The sequence below is a fragment of the Cynoglossus semilaevis genome, chromosome 5 (genome assembly GCF_000523025.1).
Source record: "Cynoglossus semilaevis isolate Cse_v1.0 chromosome 5, Cse_v1.0, whole genome shotgun sequence".
Lineage (NCBI taxonomy): Eukaryota > Metazoa > Chordata > Actinopteri > Pleuronectiformes > Cynoglossidae > Cynoglossus > Cynoglossus semilaevis.
Genome location: NC_024311.1, coordinates 7,195,392 through 7,216,069, shown reverse-complemented (window position 1 = coordinate 7,216,069; position 20,678 = coordinate 7,195,392). Strand labels below are relative to the sequence as shown.

At 41.2% G+C, this 20,678-nt stretch overlaps 1 protein-coding gene across 1 annotated transcript; it reads left to right on the top strand.

Annotated features, from left to right (window-relative positions):
* The first annotated feature begins 4,089 nt into the window (after window positions 1-4,089).
* Window positions 4,090-20,611, top strand: tmc3 (transmembrane channel like 3). The gene is given in 22 exon segments (XM_025055857.1): window positions 4,090-5,594; window positions 7,065-7,211; window positions 8,301-8,376; window positions 9,747-9,828; window positions 10,316-10,422; window positions 10,718-10,816; window positions 11,086-11,228; window positions 11,298-11,445; window positions 12,224-12,268; window positions 12,389-12,398; window positions 12,492-12,666; window positions 12,753-12,831; window positions 13,528-13,791; window positions 13,880-14,008; window positions 14,639-14,706; window positions 15,022-15,150; window positions 16,813-16,923; window positions 17,042-17,167; window positions 17,472-17,550; window positions 18,223-18,340; window positions 18,343-18,607; window positions 19,332-20,611. Coding segments are annotated over 22 exon segments (3,522 nt in total). The 5' UTR covers window positions 4,090-5,460; the 3' UTR covers window positions 20,320-20,611.
* Window positions 20,612-20,678: the final 67 nt, after the last annotated feature.

Genomic DNA, 20,678 nt, shown 5'->3' with positions numbered 1-20,678 from the left:
ACCTCCCTAATGGAACATGCAATTAAATCACATTCAAATGTGAGTTTTTTTCTTTTGAGTTTCTCTGTTTTTAATTTAACCTTGTTTAAAAAAAAACAAAAAAAACCCTGAACCTGCCAGATGAGCCGTCAGTAGAGCGGCAGCTCAAATCTCCTGAAAACCTTGGAAGAGAAAAGGCATGTTTTTAATGAGAGCGGCCGCTCTGCCAGTTTTTGGACACTGGCTGCAGTCGGCTGATCACACGGCCAACTATCTCTCGAACGTGAGGTCACGGTGAGGACAGCTGGATGATCTGTCAACATGATTTGATAAAGAAGCTGAGGGAACAGTTCTCCTGCTCTCTGGCAACGCAAAGAGTCATGTCCTGAGTGCTGGAACCACACCTGTCGGTTGGCTGCGTTCCCCCGCCCCAGGATAAATGCATTTCATTTCATCTTTGCTGCAAAGTGTGTGTGTGTGTGTGTGTGTGTCACACATGATGAGCATCAGCATCAGACGTCTGCTGACATGAATGATAATGCAGCTTATTTATAATCTGTGAATGAACACAACAGAACTGTGTTGTTTGCATTGATTTGATTGGATAAGTGCAGCGTGCGTCTGGATTTTTTGCGCTCATTCGTGCTCTGGATCAATATTATTAGTCATTCATTAGTTGTTTTTTTCACCAACTGGGTTTTCAGTAGGAACTGATGACCACAAATAAAGAGAAGAAAAGTAACAGAGAGCAGACACACCCTGGAAAAAAGTCCAGAGCACTGCACTGCTGCAGAGAGACAAAATACAGACGCACAAAGACTCTCTCTCACACACACATATATACAGGCACACATACATGTACACACACACACACAGGAACAGAATGGTGTGTGTGTGTGTGTGCAGGAGGGTCCCACCCCTGTCTGTGTCTACATTGCAGCAGTGCTGCAGTCACAAAGAGGGAACAAAGGTTTCATAACAGGGCTGCAACTGATGTTACAGCGGCCCCTAGTGGTCCCACACAGAACCGAGCACCTCGACACCGCTAACATGGGCTCTTCCTCAGATAAACTCCAGTTATAAAGGACATGCAGTGTCTATGTTAAGTCACTCATGAAAAAAATATTGTTTTGTCCTCATCAAACATTTTCCCAGAATCCTTCTTGGTTTGTGTTTTCATTTTCTGCCTCCTTGAAGAAATGTTCCCGTGATCCATGCTCTGAGAACAAAGGAGGGTTGGTCTGCTCATCAAACCCACAGTTTGGTTCAAACAAGAAAAAAAGAAGCAGCAGGATTTAGTTACAGTGTCGGGCAGCGTGGTCATGAGCTGCAGTTACAGGCTTTTGTTTGAATTCTTTAATCAACTCAAATCTGATATTTCTTCTCTATGTCAATGTTCATACTATAATGTTCTTAAAAATATTCATTTAATGGTTTTTTTGTATTTTTTTATTGTTTAAATATTTTAATCATCTGATTGTGTTGTGTGTGTGTGTGTGTGTGTCTTTATGCTTATTTGAGCAGCCAGGTGGTGTAGCAGTGTTTTATTTTCTTGCCTTACAGCACGAAGGTCCCTGGTTCAAGTCCAAGCTCTTGCATGTTCTCTCTGTGTCACCAGTTTTACTAGGATTAAGTACTAGAAAATTAAGTTTTAATTACATTTTATTTTTTATTAATTAAAAAAACGAACCATAATGCAAAAAAAGTCCTGTCTTCCTCAGTGAAGTGTGTAGTGTACACACGAGCAGTTTATAGATTGAGAAAATCCCACTGCTTGTTCATAAAAATAAAAACGTTTATTGTAAAAATGCTGTTAAATCCATGTACAGTGGATTCAGTCACTTTTCTGACTAATAAAGATCCACCGCAATGTTAAGAGAAAGAGCGTTGTAGCCACAGGATACAGTTGGAATCATGCTTTGCCCTGTATCGCCCTCTATTGGTCGTTGTTGGAAAAAATGAAAACTGTGTGTATCACGTAATAATCTTCATTAAATGCTCTTTAAGAAAACCGAATCTATTACAATAGTGAAATGGTGATAACGTTGGCGAGTGATAATGAAAAAAAAAACGATGTAGTGATAAATTGCACACAAAAAACACCAAAACATTTGTATCAAATAGAAATATTTTAAACAATTAGTTTTTCCATTTAAAATATTTTGGTTTCTAATTAAATCAATGAACAGAAATACAGACAAAGAACAACAAAAGGTGTACTGTGTATTCACAGTACACTCACAGCTAAAGCGACTGTTGTAGCTAACGTTAGCTCACTGATCGACACTGTTGTGTTCAGTTTGTACTTTGTGTTAAACAATTTGCTCTCTGGTCTAAGCTGTCATCAAGAAGAAAGAAAAACCTTTAATTACTGCCACCTAAAGGCCTGGAGCATCAGTGTTCCTGGTTTAGAGATGTAGTGATCTGGGGGAGCTGTGGTTAAAAAACAACTGCAGACAGAGACGGACTTCCTGCTGTGTTTGGTTACATCTTTATTTAAACTCATTTATTTTCCTGTCAGCAGCCCTGCAGTACACCAGCACTGCCTGAGGGGCAGCATAATTAGGAAACACTGTATATGGAAACCTTTCCCCAGCGTCTTAGCTTTTAATATTAATGTTGAACCACTATCATGTCCTTTCTCTTTGTTAAATATGGCTCATCGATGTTATCAGTAACGATTACACTTTCTTTTTATATGTCTTTGACTTAGCTTTGCTCGAATTTGAGTGGCTGCTGTGACTAGTTTCTTCCACTAGAGAGCACCATGAAACTGAAGGTAAGATAACAGTACAAAGTGCAAACGTACAGTTGTCCGTCATTATCAGGTGTTGGCGGTAATAATAATAATAATAATAATAAGTCTAAACTTATTGTTTTTATCTGTTGTTTTTTATCATAATTATTCATTTTTACAGCAGCCTCAAAACTCAGCTTAAATAATTACAGCCCGGTTTTATTTAGATTTAGAATCCAGTGTTAAATGCAATGCGCATTTCTTAAGCATCAATTATGCAGACGCATTAGTGTCACGTTAACAAGTAATGTCCGTTTTTAACATGCAGAGTAATGTGTTTTTTTTATTTTATGGGTTGTTACTCGAAACTGCTGCTGTGGGGAAACTGACCACGGCTTTAAAACACGGGGGAACGTTTCTCTGGTGTCTTCTGATACTCAAAGATCGCCTGGTGTCGGCACAGTGATGAGACTAAGGATTATGTAAAACATCAAATCATGAAATTTTATTTATGCAGTATCTCATGCAGCTTAATGTATGCTCAGTTTAAAAGGTAAATATGTTTATGTAGGTAAAAAAAAGTTGTACAATTAATTAGTAATGCGATTTTATTTTTTTCTCCAAATAATCACAATTAAATGTAAAAGATTATTCATTATAAGGGTAACAATATTCAACAGCAAACAGTGTAATGTAAAATTATATATATATTTCTATATATATATTGCAGTTTATATTCTACCTATGTATTGCAAAGATTGTATAAAATTTGATTCGAAGCCGCATTTCTGTCAACTCATACAGTGGATGGCACTCCTAATGTAATTGCCACTGTTCGATACCTTGCTGCCATTTATTTGAGGTTGTCAGAGTGGACTAACAGGCCACACCACCCCCAGAGCAGAGCTTTCATCATATCAAGTTCACCAGGAAAATACATTAGGAAACGATTGTTTGTCTCTCCGAGGCTTTGAAAACAAGGGGTCGACAAAAACTGTAGGATTTACAGGAAAGGTGGATTTTTTTTTAACTGTGACGTGGGATTGATCCAAATAAACCAAAAAAACCCCAAACAAAACAACAACTCAACTGACATGGATATTTTTTAAAGTTGTTATTTGTGGAACCTTCCAGTGGACTCACCACCCGCAGGAAGGTTGAGGGGGGTTGGTACGGTGCAATGTGATTTGGGTGGTGACTACTGCCCCCGCGACCTGGTAACAGATAAGCGGATGAAAATGGATGGATGGATGGATGTTATTTGTGGACAGACCTGTGAAGATTAGTTACATTTTCATAATGACAATTCTTTAAGTAACTGTTTAAGTGACGGTTAGTTTTGATAAGTTCTGCTTTGTGTCTGAGTGCAGTGGTCATATGAAGGAAGTGAGTCAGTTCTTAAACAGAAGTCCTCCACTGGTCTGAGAGTCATTGGAAGTCAGTGGAAATCTGTGAAAAATATTCTAAAGAATAATAAGTTTTACTCCATGTCTTTTAACAGAACAACATATCACTCTTATATATTTTAAAACCAAATAAAGCAAACAACTAGACCAGGGGACCAATTCCATATTTCTCAAATCTGGCCCGCAGCTAGATCATCATCTAATCATTAATTCATTTTGAGTATTTTTAAAAAAAATAATAATCCAAACTCCAGACTTTTTCAAAAACTGTTTCAACAAGTTTATGTTTAGAAAAACAGAAACGGTGACAATAAGTAACAGGAGCTTAAGTCGAACCAGTGGTACACGTACCATAGTTTTGGAACCACTGCCTTAAAGCAGAGTTCTATATGGTGCTGTTCTGTCAGACTGTCCGTCTCTGGACCGGACTGGTCTCCATGGAGAACGACGATCACTAATTAAACAGGAGACATCTGCTGGAGTCACAGTCTCCTGCAGCCTAATGGCTCGTCCTCCCCTCAGCTGTAATTACTATTTAATTGTGAGGAGCCAAATGAACATAAGGCAGTGTTACTGTAGCTCGCCCCCCGCGCGCCCCCACCCCCAGCAGACATAAAGTGCCGTTATAAAAGTATGTAAATGAACTCATTCCTGTATTTAGGAGAGGGAAATTGAAAAGAAGTCAAAAGTACTCTTTGTGAATGTTAAACAGTTATAAGCCATCGGTACCATCCTTTTTACACACCACCACCAACCACTGATTTATAGACTCATTTATTTGTCCTGCTTATTTATAAATGTGTTTTATAAAAATTTCCCAGCCTATCTAACTGATGGGTTTATACTGTGTCACTGCATGTGTTTTATTAATGACTGGACTCAGAAGATCAGGTTTTTATTCAGTGTGTTTCTGCAGCTGTGCACTGAGACGACAGCACAATAACAACGCAACTGTACAACTGTACCTGTGTACAGATGGAAAGACGCTGAACTTGGTCTTGAATAATATACTTTTTTTTTTCATCTTAATCTGAATCCATTTTTAGAGTCGGCTTTTTTGAATTGATGGATACATTTATTAAAGTGATGCTGTTCACAGAGCTAATATATTTTACCAATATGTTTCATATTGCACCTTCAAGTATTGGCGCTGTCCCTTTAAGCAGTTAGTGTGCTCCTGGTGGTTGGACAGATGAGTGTGTGTGTGTGTGTGTGTGTGTGAGAGTGTGTGGCTCAGCCTGTGCTGATGTAGTGTCAGATGCTGATGCTCCACTGATGTTCCACCACAGCAGCAGGTTGCTCCATCACTGACACTGTTGTCCCGTCAAGCTGAGATCCATGAACTCAGAAACCATGAGCACAGTCTCCGAGTCGTTGGCCGGCAGCAGCAGGTCTCTGTCAGCCACCAGGAGACACCGGAGCGTCAGGAAGAACTCCAGGAGGATTTACTCAGCCTTCCAGGACCACCAGGGGTGAGTGCACCACCCGGTCCACAGGTCTGGACCGCGCTGCCTGCCTTCTACACTTTTCACCACACTTCGTGGCTACTCTCTGAGTGACCTTTAAATGTCATTATGTACTGTAGCTCGTACAGTTGGACAATTTTAATGCAATCATCAGGGAGAAGTACAAAGTACTCCATTATTCCTTACTGCCGTCCGGGGACGTTCTAACCTTCTGTCTGTAAATGGAGCTTTCCAAAATAGAAACTTTAAAAAATGTGATCTCAAACATTACAACAACAAACACACTTTCAGGTGTCTCTCCCGGTGAAAAATAAATAAATATTTAAAAGAAGAAAACAAACCAGAAAATGTACTCGTCTAGAGCCTGGATTCTGAGTTAAGTTAATCACAAATCAACTACATCTGTAGTTGATAAAATGAACATGGAAGAATACAACAATCTTTATTATTTATTGTTTCTGGGTGAAATGTTTATCCTGGTGTTGGAGGAGGTCAGGGTTTCTAACTGCGAAATGTTTATCCTGGTGTTGGAGGAGGAGCGGCTGGAGTCAGGGTTTCTAACTGTCTCTTAAAATATTCAGTCTGCGCAACAAAAACTTTGACCGTCGTCAACATTAATAATGATAATGGCCTTTCAGCAACACTACACACAGTTTACTCTACAGTTTAACCTGTTTTCAGGTCAGGTTTTTAATCTGTTTCAGTGAAAACATCTTCAACAACTTCACTCTTTTTTTTTTTTCATCTCAGTCCTGTTTAAAGGTTGTTTTTTTTTTCATTCAAACCAATTCATTCCAGGCTGATCTCTTTGCTTTCATTCATTTTTTAAATTTATAACGTCGACAACCATCAATGGAGAAGACATAAAATTAAAAGATAAAACACTGCATGTTGCATACTGTATGTGGAACAGTGTAGATGGTACTTGAAGTACTTCTATCTAGATAATTTAAAAAAAACTTCAGGATATTTTATTTGGTTTAAAATTATTATGATTTAATTATTAAATTATCTGACAAACTTATGCAAACTCATAATAAAACTATATTTTCCTACGAATCGCCTCACATAACGTATGTGTTTCCCTGATAAAATCATTCATTTTGACAGAACTTTATTTGTCCCTAGAAAATCATGATAAGGTTTCAAATTGCTGTCCATAACTCACAGGTAGGTGGCAGTCTGGCTGAGGCCAGAGTCCGCAACAAGAAGCAGCAGTAAAACCCGGACATTTGTCATAAAGTCAATCAGTTATTCAAATGTATTTTAATTATTTCCAAAACGACAGCTGTATATTTCCATTAACGCTAGTGTAGAAACGTCAATATAAGAAACACATCAGAGACCAGTGGGAAACACAGCGGACATATATTCTGTCCTGATATCTACAGGAGGTCGGGGGTTGCCATAAAGAAATGCTGCGATTGCTTTTTTTTCTTTTTTTCTCACCACTGCGCTCTTTGTCTTCCGCTGCAGCTCCTCCGAAGATGAAGATAAAGAGGATGAGCGGGTGGACAGTAACGACCCGGAGGAAATGTTCCAGAACATTCAGTACCAGAAAGAGATCATCGCCAACATCCGAACCCGACCGTGGCCAATGAGGCGCAAACTCAAAGTTCTAAAGTAATTTTCCCTCTCAAAAAAAATGTTAAAAAACCAAAAGAAACTTTTTTAAATGTTCATTTGAATTGTCTTCAAACATTTCTGTCGGTTGGAAATATGTTTTTAGCACGACAGCCTCATATTTCCGGGATAAACATGATAATCTTTTAGATACTTAAGTTTTTTGGCTCAAAGATTACTTGGATAAAATTAGTATTTTTCTGCAGTAGTACACTCTGTTTAATCCAACCTGCTGTCTAAACACACACCAGTGTGTTTTACATTTTAATAAATGTAGCAGGAGGCTGGTGCTGCTGCCGGTGAGATGAGTTCAGTTCGTGCCGCAGATAACACACTTTACAGCGGCCGTTTGTCGGCACAGCAAAGGTTACTGGGGCGGGTTACAAGTGTGAGCACTGCCGTTATTTTAACGTCATGTCTTTAATAGTAAATGCAGCTTCCACCCTCAGATTGAACCACATAAATAAATAAAATACATATTTTTTTTCACAGAATTACGTCTATTTTCTCCAACTCTAACAGCGCCCTCTTTTGTCCAGGTGTGTGTAACGGTACCAGTGTGGTGGTTGTTTTTCCGTGTAGACTCAGTCGTTCAGCTTCTGTGTATCTGTGACACGGTGACTCTGGTTCATTGTCTTTATGGGCTGTAAAGCTGCTGAGATATTTGGGACGATTTATTTTAATGAAAGCCGTCGACTGTGACAGGTTCAGGAAGAATTAGAAGTAATAACGCTTTTATTTCACCCGCTAATTTATGGAAATGGATACTTGGATGGATGTGCAGTACAGGATGAAGTACTGTCTCACCATGTTCTGGCTCAGTCAGGCAGTTTGGGTAAAATATGGAGTATTTGGAGCATTTGTAATTGAACCTGTGATGAATCTTAATATTGAGATATCGCACAGCTCTACTTTGAAATGATATAAAAGTCTGTAGGTAGTTGTGTATCTGCCCCGGTGTTTAACTGACCAACCTGCAGTACTGTTCGTACAGTACCTGCTCCTAAAGACCCGTTATCAGGATCAATCATCTGACAATGGGTGGATACCATGAAGAAATGACCGTGTGTGATTGTGTGTGTTTTTCAGACAGGCTCGGGAAATTGTCCTGAAATACGAGGGACGACTGACCAGAACCAGAGGTTACCAGACGGCAGGGGCTGATGTACGTACATTTTGCTCTTCATTTTGGCTCGTGCCTCTTCTAATGTTTTTATGTTCTAGATTATGACATTACTACAGTGTTAGTGCAGGTTTCATGTACTGTAGGTGAGTTCCGTTCCTACAGTGAAAATCAAGTTACGTTGCACTGTAAGAACAGAACTCAAAGGTAAGTCAAAGACCCCGGGTATCTCCATGTAACAGACCAGGCCACTCTGAGGTTGTGTCTGGGCCACATGTGGCCCCTGGGTCTCCATTTGAATGAGCTTGATTTTTTCAATCACAACATTAGGATTTTTACTTGACTGCGGTGGAACGTTAGGAAACCCTGTGGCTGGGAAGTGTACTGCAGATATACCGTATATGAGGAGTAAAACGCTGCAAGTTGTAAAAGTTGGAAATTTATTTTGACATCCCAAAAAATCTCCTGTGATCCCTCTCTGGGCCCTGACACAGACTGTGGTAACGACCGCCGTGCACGGCTACAACTCTCCTCTCTCTGTCTGATTGTTCAATGAGAAACGCAGTGCAGCAGCTCAATCGGAGCCAGAATCATAAAAAATGGAAATTTGTTTCTGAGCTGCTGATTTCTGATGTTTACACACACACACACACATCCACACACAGAGGAAGGCGGCGGCAGGAGCAGATTTATGGGCTGTTGTTATAGCTCAGTTTAATTAGAATGTTCAGGCAGCTCAGGCTCCATTAGAATAAATTGACTTCCCGTGAGCGGTCTGCTGATGAGGTATTAATCAGAGTCATCGGTCCAACTGACCTGATCCTGACTAATAATATTCTCACTACTGATTTTTATCTCTCGTCACTTCACAAATTCTGAGAAGCCTCTCTCGCGGGGATTTTTCCTTTTCCCTCAACAAACGGTTCAAACTTCCTTTGTTTTAACGAATCATCTGTGAAAATGTTGACGTCGGTGTGAGTCTTATGTCTTTGTTTTATGTCCCTTTTAGGCTTAATTCAAGTAAACTCTTATATCATATGTCAAACTGAAGACCCGTGAGCCAAATGCGGCCCGTCTAGTCATTTTTGTTTGGCCAACGGGAGGTAAAAAGGTGTTTAATTGAAGTATTTTGAAGTAGAAGCCGATGCAGAATTTAATACCATATTTACCATATTAACACGGACCTTGTTGTTTTGTATGAAAGTCAAACAACAAGATTGCTTTGAGTTGAGTGTTTTCACAGGTCAGTGTTTGTACATAAAGCAGCCAAAATCAAATTCCCATGTGACCAATGTGCTGAGGTCAGAAGATTTGAAAACTGTTTTAAACCTGTTTGGTCTCAGTGAACTCAGTAAATAATTCCTCAGAGTTTAATCATCATCATTAGTCCATGTGGTTCTACTCTCCTTCAGCTCCTGAAGAAACTCTCCCGTCTGCTGTACAACGTCGTGGTTATCTTCATCCCCTGGGAAGTCAGGATCAAGAAAATTGAAAGTGAGTTTTTTAAGTCTATTCAACACAGTTTGCTTGTTTATACTGGTAATCATTAGGTAGTACAGGTACTGTTTAAATCTAGGATACAATACTTTTACTATTTTCATTTAAATGTAGGGATGTAAGATATTAGGTTTTGCCGATATTGTCCAAACACTTCATTTCTGATTCCGATATCAACTGATACTGATATAGGCCTGGTATTATTTATTTATTTATTTATCTGTATAAACCGCTGTTTGACTATGTGATTAATTAAATGAGCTGCAATGCTGCAAAGCTGTAGTTAAAAGAATCATAAATAAAAAAACATTTTCCATTTTTTCAGATTTTATTAATGCCTCTCAAAGCTCCTAATGATTTTGTGGCTGATTAATTTTTTAATTTAAATTAAATTATGTAACCATGACTGGCCTTAAAAGTGTGAGGAGAGGATGTGACGTTGGTCAGTGCTGAGTATCTGGAATGTTCTCTGTGTCTCCGTGAGGTCACTTTGGATCAGGCGTGGCCTCCTACTTCATCTTCCTGCGCTGGTTGTTTGGGATCAACATCGTCCTGACCATCATGACTGGAGCGTTCATCGTTCTCCCAGAGGTCAGTGCGGCTCTGACATTCTTCACTGTACAAGCACATACTCGAAATACTCTAAAAACGAATGATAAATTCTTATTGTTGTCATTGTCTGTTACTGTAAACAAATGATAAATTCTTATTGTTGTCATTGTTTGTTACTGTAAATGTTTCTTTAGTCCCTATTCTTTTCAGAGTAGTTTACTGTATGTCAATAAGTAAATATATTAACTAAATTAACAGTAATGTAAATTACTGAGTAACGTGTGTGTGTGTGTGTGTGTGTGTGTGTGTGTGTGTGCACGCGCACGTGCATTAGCTCCTGGCTGGATCTGCTTTCGGCACCACTCGGAGTAAAACTATCCCAAAGGAGCATCTGGCCTCGGCCCAGGACCTGGACACCATCTGGTCTCTGGGGGTACTGCTCTCTTTGTTTTTATGACTTTCATTAATAGGACGTTACTCACACACATACCTGTAATGGACCATTACTCAGACTTTACTGAGGGTCATTTTCACCTCATATTTGTTGAGTTCCAACAGTTTACTACGGCTGTAAAATATAGTTTTATTGTTTGTAATCACTGTGAAATCCATATGTATATTTACTGATGACATATATATTTGTGTCTGTTTACTTCCTGTCATGACGTCATACAGTACGTGGTGTATGTTTGATCTCCGCAGGGCTACCTCCAGTACTCAGTGCTATTCTACGGTTACTACGGCAGGGTGAGAAAAATTGGCAGCGCCGGGTACCGACTGCCGCTCGCTTACTTCCTGGTTGGGATGGCTGTCTTTGCCTACAGTTTCATCATTCTGTTGAGAAAGTAATCCCTGAAACCACAAACACATACGAGTGTGTGGAACATGTAACTCAAAAACTGTTTTTTTTATAGGATGGCAAAGAATTCCCGCCTGAGTCTGGCCAGTGCCTCTGATGAGAACTTCACCTTCTGTTGGCGTGTTTTCTGTGCCTGGGATTATCTGATAGGAAATCCAGAGGCTGCAGAGAGCAAGGGCGCCGCCATCGTCAACAACATCAGAGTAAACACACACACACACGCACAGATCATTCACAATTCAATTTTTAAACCATTTTTTGAGCCACACAATACAACGGTACCAGCAACACACACACACACACACACAGATCATTCACAATTCAATTACAATAAGGCAAAGGGAGACAACGGTTTAATCAAGTAGAGAAACAGCTTTGCAAATACACAAAAAATATTAAAAGAAATATTCTTTAGTATTACAGTTGCTACTTTACAATGGGTTTTGTTTTTGTATTAATACATTAATTTCATGTTTAAAGAATCAACAGTTGACAGTGCACTTTCACACTGTGTTATTTTGTTGTGAGCTACATTGCCTCTGGGCCAAAGCGCCACCACACACACACTGATCATTTACAATTCAATTTTAAACCATTTTTTGAGCCACACAATACAACGATACCAGCATAAATACTACAATTCAGTACTACAATATGAATAAAGGTACCTGAGAGGCAAAGGGAGACAACGGTTTAATCAAGTAGAGAAACAGCTTTGCAAATACACAAAAAATATTAAAAGAAATATTCTTTAGTATTACAGTTGCTACTTTACAATGGGTTTTGTTTTTGTATTAATACATTAATTTCATGTTTAAAGAATCAACAGTTGACAGTGCACTTTCACACTGTGTTATTTTGTTGTGAGCTATCCAGTGGACCAGTCCAACTGGTGTGTACCACATCCAGTCAGTCTGGATATTGAACTTATAGATGAATGTATTGTGTGGGAACTGGTATTTATTTGTACTTTTCTCACAGGAGGCTATCGTCGAGGAGCAGGAGAAGAAGAAAGACACCAGCTTGTATGTGTATTTGTATTTCTACTGTGCATTTATTTATTTATTTATTTACACACATATATATTGACACAAATATATACAACATTTATAAACTTAGAAACTATAGATTTCCTAATATATACAGTATGCAGTATGTATACTCTATCAATATATTTACTATATATGTGTATATATTAATATATATATTATAATATATACAAACATACACGACCGGTGTCCCTCAGCAGCTGGAGTTCTACCTGTGTTACCATGTCAGACACACTGACACACCTCCTGTCCTCCCTCTGCTCAGGTGAGTGTAGTCGTGTCTCTCATCACCATGATCGCTCCATCTGCGTTTGAGTTGGTGGCTCAGCTGGAGATGTACCATCCACGGACCTCGCTGCGGTTCCAGCTGGCCAGGTATCAAACGCTGCCCAGCCCAGGATTCATCACAATATTTATAATATAATTCCTCCTCAGCCCATTAACCACCGCTGTGTTTCCAGGGTACTTGTCTTATACCTCGGGAACCTCTACAGCCTCATTATCGCCCTCCTGGACAAAGTCAACAGTATGAGTTCTGCTGTGAGTACAACAACAACATTACAAGAGAGAAATCTCTGTTTACTTATTTCTGCTGCAGTTACACGGCCGTCAAACTTCAATGCTGACAACCGCAAATGCCAATGCTTAATCTCATTAATCACAGGATAACAACACAAGTATCGACTGTGTACAAAGCAGTGGTCCACAACCTTTTTTGAACCAAGGACTGGTCGGCCGGTATCAGCCGTTACTGTGGACCAGTAATACCATGCCATCATTGAAACATTTTTTAGACTTTATTCTGTTAGTATCAGAGTCTGAATGACCTTTGACCTGTTGTTTTGAAACATTGACTTTGAATGAAAAAAGTAAAGGGAAGTACATTTTTTTCACTGTGTCCCACTGTGGCCCGGAACCATATGACCTACGGACTGGCACCGGTACCTGGACCGGGGTTTGAGCAACGACCAATGTTAGAGCAACAAGATGAATGGTGCAATTATTGGATATACAAGTGAACATACTTGCTTGTGTTAAAATGCATTAAAAAATGTATTTGATTAATTAAAAAAAACACAGTTAGCAACTCAATACTGTTTACTTATTTCTGCTGCAGTTACAGTTGCAGTTAAATATTGAATATTTTCTCAGTTTTTAAAAAGTTTATCTGGATGAACCTGATCACCTGAGGGTATAGAGTTGATCTGATATCAGTTCTTCATGTTTGTCCTCCAGGTCCCAGTGAGTACAGGTAACTGGTCTGAGTCCAGCTCCTTCCTGGCCACCATCTCCCAGCCAGAGGGCGACAGTCTGTCCACCTTAGTGTCGGAGATCTCTGCCTCGGAACATCGTAACGGAACCACGGCCACCATCGCCACGATGCTGGGAGTGAGCAACAGCAGCAGAAGTGTGTTAGGGACCGTCCGCAACCAGACGGCTCTGTTTGAGAAGAACACCAGGACTCAGCAGGACCAATGCTGGGAGACATATGTTGGACAGGTTCTGACTCTCCTCATTGTTGGAGACACGTTAATGAACACTGTACTGCATGTTAGCGATGCTAGCTGTGCACTGGCTGTGTTTCCAGGAGATGCTGAAGCTGTCCATCATCGACATGATCTTCACAGTGGCCAGCATCCTCCTCATTGACTTCATCAGAGGTTTGGTGGTCCGTTACCTGAGTGACTGCTGCTGCTGGGACTTGGAGAGCAAGTTTGTAGGTTTTCATTCCGTACTTGTTTCCATCAGATCTGCAACATGTTTACACAGAGCTTCAACGTGGTTAGAAAAACTCTAGAGAGAACTATACAATTCCTCTGGGGGGTGCTAAAGTACTTCAGCGGAGGCATAAAATGAGGAGGCGAGTGCCGGACAACATCTAAATTAGGGGTGGGCAAGAAGAGGTATAAAATTTGACTATTGTGCCGGTTTAATACCGGTTGGCTGTGGAATGCTGGGTAAATTAATTTAAATAAAATGTACAAGAATAAATGTAAATTTTCAAAGATACTTTGGCACGTTGCATTATAGTGGCATCAACAGGAATTACAGTTTGTTGTACTGCATGAAGCAGAAAGATTGGTGTCTTTACCAGGGTTTTGCTACTGCATGAAGCAGAAAGATTGGTGTCAGTCTTTACCAGGGTTTTGTGGGATGGATTAGATAGCCCAGTGGGCCGTATCTGGCCCACGCACCGTAGTTTGGCTAGGTCTGATTTAAACTAAATAACTGAGAAGAAGTATTAACATGGTCCTGGTAACATGTCCTGTATCGTATGTAATGAATAATTAACCTCAAATGTCTGCACACTTTTTTATTCCTGTTTTTTTTTTTCATCTCTCCTCAGCCTGAATATGGAGAATTCAAAATAGCCGAAAACGTTCTGCATCTGATTTATAACCAAGGAATGATCTGGTAGGTGGAGGAGACAGGCAGGACATCTTCTCTGACACTCCCATTACTGCAGTCCTGCCCTGTCACTGTGTGTGTAATAGAGCATCTGATTCAGAGTTAGGGCTGTAGCCGCTGCTGACCACTCTCCCTGACCCTGCTAAAGGACCGCGGCCTCTGGTCGTGGTGTCGACAGTATTTCCTCATCTCATTTCACAAACGTCGTCCTGCAACAATGAACGTAATGAAAGGAAACTATTAGGCTGTGTGTGAGAGAGTGTGTGCGTGTGAGTACGTGTGTGTGTGTGTGTGGTTTAATGGTCTCATTCTATTCTACAGGATGGGGGCATTCTTCTCTCCCTGCCTTCCTGCTTTCAATGTGTTGAAGCTGATTGGTCTGATGTATCTGAGGAGCTGGGCTGTCCTCACCTGTAATGTTCCTCATCAGCAAGTGTTCAGAGCCTCCAGGTCGGGGACACACACTCACACACACACACTTCACGAACATCTCTTTTATTATTTTTTTGTAATGGAATGATATGGGGAATATAAAATGACAGGTGTGAGCAGTGTTTAAGGAAGTGGATTCCTGTCCAGAATGTCGCAGGTTCGATTCCACCAGCCCCCATGGTGCCACCGAGGGGCATTGACCATGGCACTGTCCCCACACATTGCTCCGTAGGCACTTAGCTTGAGCTGCCCCCTGCTGGCTAAGGTGATGGGTTAAATGCAGAGGACAAGTTCGTTGTGTGCGGTGGTGACAGAAATCACTTTCACTTAATTAGTGCAATACGTTTGGGTCACGCTGATCAATTTCAGTGGTAACATTCTGAGGAGAAACCTGGGCTACAAAAATTGCCTAAGGAAAAAAAAAACCTGTGTCTACAGAGTTTCGTGGAAATGAAGACATGTCTCATGTCAAGCTGCACAAATCAAGTACCCTCGTCCCGTCATCGCTTCTCATTTTCCTGCTTTGCAGTGATAGGAACAAATCAGTGTGTCGTCCTGTGGCTCCCTCTATGGCTGCACTAATACACACGAAAGCCTGCAGCGCTGCCCCCATCAGGATTTATGTAATAGAGCCGTCGTTGGTTTCCCTGCGTCCTTATCAGTCACTCCCAGATGCGTTGGAGAATCCGAGCTCCGTGCTCAGACAAAGAGCTGATAGCACACTTAATGTGAGCTGTTAAATTCAGTTCTGTGCCAGGAGATTGATACTGACATTTTGCTGATAGTAAAATAGTTTATTTTTTTAACAACTCCTGCTCCTAATGATAGCGTCGAGGCATCTGAATGTGCAAACTGACAAGATTTATGCTGGATATTATTTTTTTGTTCACCCAGTCCTCCATTAATCCTGTATTTAACCCATCTGTGATACAGCCCATTTATTAACACCAGGCACACAGGAGCAGTGGACTGCACTTCTGGTGCTTGTTCAACACACGGTCCGGTCCAGGCCAGGATTCAAACTGACTCCGTTGACACGCATGTTAACCACCAGGCCACAGCCTGCCCTGAACATACCCCTGCTTTACCTCTGTTCGTCACAGCCCATTACTTTGGATGTTTAATCCCAGGTACTTGAACACATCCACCTTCTCTACATCTACTCCTTATAGCGCCCCCTGTGTAATTCATACACAGATGTATTCTGTTTCACTTCTACTAAACTACATCCTCTTGCTCTTCAGTGCAGAATTTCATCTCTGCCGTCTCTTTTCTACCTGCGCTCTACTCCCACCAAAGATTACAACGTCATCTGCAAACATCTTGACTCTGCCAAATTTGACAGTCTATGCCAGGGTGTCAAACTCAAATTCACAGTGGGCCAAAATTAATATCTATTGAAAAATTGACTGGAATTGTGCATGTTTTCCCTTCTCTCCAGATGTAATGTTGGATTTTTTCATACTTTAGTTTTGCGTAAATAGAACAAGTGACTAACCACACCACCGAGGGGCGCTCTTTGCTATTTCTATTTCAGTGTGAATTCACTCTTGCCCTATTTATCAAACCACTACCAGCGTTTGTTTTCTGTTTATCTCTGATTTTAAAAACAAGACTAATTAGGTTTAGTCCAACAACTCTACGTTAATGCTATCTTTTTGTCGACTTTGTGTTTTTCAGATCTAATAACTTTTACCTAGCCATGCTGCTCTTCATGCTGTTTCTGTGTATGCTGCCGACCATCTTTTCCATAGTTCGATACCGACCGTCGGAGCACTGCGGACCCTTCAGGTAACTGTTTGGCTCCACCCAGGTTTATACATTGCTTGAAGCCACTTTTGGGAAACACTGTTTTGCATGATTGGATAATGTTGAGGTTTTTTTCTATATATTTTTCCTGTATTTTCAGTGGCCAAGAGAAAATATATGACATCATCTCAGAAACAGTGGCCAGTGACTTCCCACTGTGGTTCAGTAAAGTGACGGGTTACATCACCAGTCCCATCGTCGTGCTGCCGGCACTGCTGCTGCTCTTGTAGGATTCCACACACGCACACACACAGTCTGGTTTTCATGGGTTGTGAGGACTTCACATAAACATAATACATTCCCTGACCCCTCACCCTGACCTCACCCTGACCTCACCCTGACCTTAACCATTACAAATGAATGCCTTATCTTAGTCTTTATCCTTAACCTTTAATTCTAATCCTAGAATTACAAAAAAATGTCTCCATAAATATAGCTACACCTAGAATGTTTAAGACCCAACAGTTAGGTCTCCATAAATATAGCTACACCTAGAAGACCCAACAGTTAACTGTAACTCTGTGTTTCAGCATGCTCATCTACTACCTCCAGGCCATCGCCAGATCCCTGAAGTTCACAAACAATCAGCTGAGAATGCAGCTCCAGAGAGTGAGTGTCTGACAACAGCGCTAACAATGAATGTTTTTCTGAGAATAGTCACTGTACTGTGTTTGTCATCTGACATGTTTGACCTGACAAAAAAACCCCACTGTGACAGTCAATCAAACAAATACAAAAATAAAAGGCAGAAGAAATTAACAAGAGTTAAGACCCCGGGCTTTAGATCAGCTCTACGGTGGGCAGGTGAAGACAGGCTCTATTTCCACATCTAATTAGTCAGGCGGTCTGCTTGACTAACATCTGCTTGAAACTGGGTCATGGCAAGTTAACAAGGCAATGATTTGTTAACAAGTCCATGTAGGTCCTCAGTCATAAAGGTTATTGGAGACGTTGGACTGTTGCCTTCAACTTTACTGAAGCTGGAGTTCCTCAAGAACTCAATGATTCTGAGTCATCTTCTAGAAACCACATTGGTCCAGTCACCTACTAACTTTCTTTCTGTTCTGACTTGGGACCGAAAAATTCAATGAAAGGGATTTTTACACTTTACTTAAATAAATATTAATTTTGTAGGATTTTTGTTTTTATGCAAAAGTCAAAGTGACTCAGATCTTAAAGCGTTTCGGAGAATTTGTTCCCCATTCTTTTATATCATGGATTTTCAAAGTGTTTTTGACCAGTGAATTCATAAACGGTGAAATATCTTGTTATCTTCTAAAGGAGCGAACTGAAGACAGGAAGAAAGTCTTCCAGTTGGCAGCAGGTAGGTTTCTCTCCAAGCCTGAACTCCCAGTTAAACAGTAACAGACGTCAAACTCAGTGATGTCGTCCTTCCTCCAGCCAGACTGCAGGCTCCGGAAACCTCCACGGACAAAAAGACGGATCAGCCGGAAAGTGAAAACACCAGCCAGGAAGCTTCAGTCCACACGCCATCTCCCAGACGGAACGGCAGCGTCACAAACTTCCAGTCTCCCATTCGTCACGGGAACAGCATCCGCACCATCACCCAGTCGGCATCTCGACCCGACCTGAGCAGAGGGAGTGGATCTGGGTCCATCAGAAGTCCGACGGTGACCGTCCTGCCCAAACATCGTGTGGAGCACAGGTCTCTCTCACACACACACACACACACAAACACACTGATTTGGTTGTTTTTTATATTTGTGTTCACATCATGATCGCAGCATTTCAATTGACTATTTTCTCAAAACTAAAACAGCTCAACACTGTGCTTATGATACAGACATAGTAACATGGATAATTACATGTTACTATAGGTCCCTGATTCCTAAAGTGCAGGCAGCGGCCCCCCTAGGTGGGCCCTAGTAGCCAAGGGGGCGCTGTAGAAAAAGTTCAAACTTCTAAATACTTTCTCAGTTTCTTTTTCTATTCTCACGACAAAATGTTTTCTGCAGGAAGCAATGTACTTGTAAGTTATGTGAACTTTTATGGCATGTTTTTTTTACTGCATGCTTAAAATGGTTTGGATTATTTAAAGTGTGGTTCTTTGGTGCAGATTGCTGATTGGACAACAGGGAAAACCAACATTTTGGTCAATAAACAGTAGCTGAAGTCTTACCCAACATCATCAAATAATTCATTATTTTATGATGTGGCTTTAAATCACTGCTGCCCATATAGAACTATGTTTACGGCTGGTTTTGTTTTTGCCATTACTCACTTCATTACTTTACAACTCTTCGAACCGTCATGGTGGACACTCCATCGTCACCGCAGCTTCTGTTGTTCACAGTCTGTACCGACGTATGCAATGATGAAACAATAAAAACGAAACTCTTACACATGGTTTGTTTCTTTTTCCGTAACAGGCCTCCACCGGTTTTTAGTGGCCCAAGTGGATCCTGTCGGTCCAAGTCCTACCATCACTTGATGTACAATCATCCAGCCCGATATTCTGACAACATCCACTCTGACCCCCTGTACAGGAAGACCATACGCTCCATACGTCCAGTCGAGGCTGCCGGTTTCATCCCCGCACAGAGTTTCGGAGGACGTCGTGGTCACACACGCTACGTTATTGTCAATGAGCACGAGCCCAGGAAGAAGCTGCTGCGATCGGCCACTCGAATCCCTCGACACTTCCTAATGGAGGAACCCACTGAGATCCTGGAGCTGTATCCATGCAACATCAAACGCTACACGCCGCGCACCGCACACCACCAACCACATCCTCACCGCTCGCACGCGTCACAGCAGCATCTGAGCGAAGAGGAAGAAGAGGCGGAAGAAGGAAAAGGCAGGAAGAGGACGTCGCTGAGTAAAAATCATCGGCCTCACTCTCTCTCTGACCTCAACCAACCTGCAAACTTCTATATTGGCGAAAGAGTAGAAAGCCACAAGTCAGCAGCTAAAGACGGCCATGGACGATACAGAGCACAAGAGGACGAAGAAGAAGAGGAGGACGGTGGCAATGAGGACTGGAGAGTAGTAGAGTCACAGCCAAGGGGCCAGCCCGGTGGGAGAGGATCGGATCCTCTGGTGCGGACCAGGCGTAACATCCAATCCCCAGGAAGACCTGGACAGTCTCCCACCAGGACCAAGCACTCTGAGTCTCACGCCAAGTCCAAGATGAGAGCGAAGCTGGAAACCCCTGTGACTGAGTCCGACTCGGCCTCGCTGGCCTCCAGCAGCGACCAGCAGAACAGCAGCACCGACCAGTACATCCAAGTTATCCACAACAAGGAGCGCTACCTCAAGTCTGACACCAGACAGGGGAAGGCGGCAAAGAAGAAGTCCAAAGGCAGCTTTGACCTGAACGGCACCGACTCCAATGACCTGGTCTGCTCTAATGTCTGACTTCAGCTGCAAATCACTGCAGACACAACATTTACTGTGTGGTACTATTGTTGCTGGTGTTGTATTTTTATGCGTATATTATGTATTATGTAACTTTTGGTGTAGCTATGTTGTTACTGCCACCTTTTGGGCATTTTTCATCCTCCAGTTTCACTGTATCTTTAACGCAAATCCACAAAAATACTCAGTTGCTCAGTGACGTAACAGCTGTTCTCCAGATCCTCACTCTTGCTTTAACAACCGTGTTTCTCATAAATCAAGCATTTAATATTAAACTAACAAAATGCATGGATCCTGAAATCAGAATAAGGTAATTTTGTGATTATATATGATATTTAATTTCTGTTTATTTTTAAATT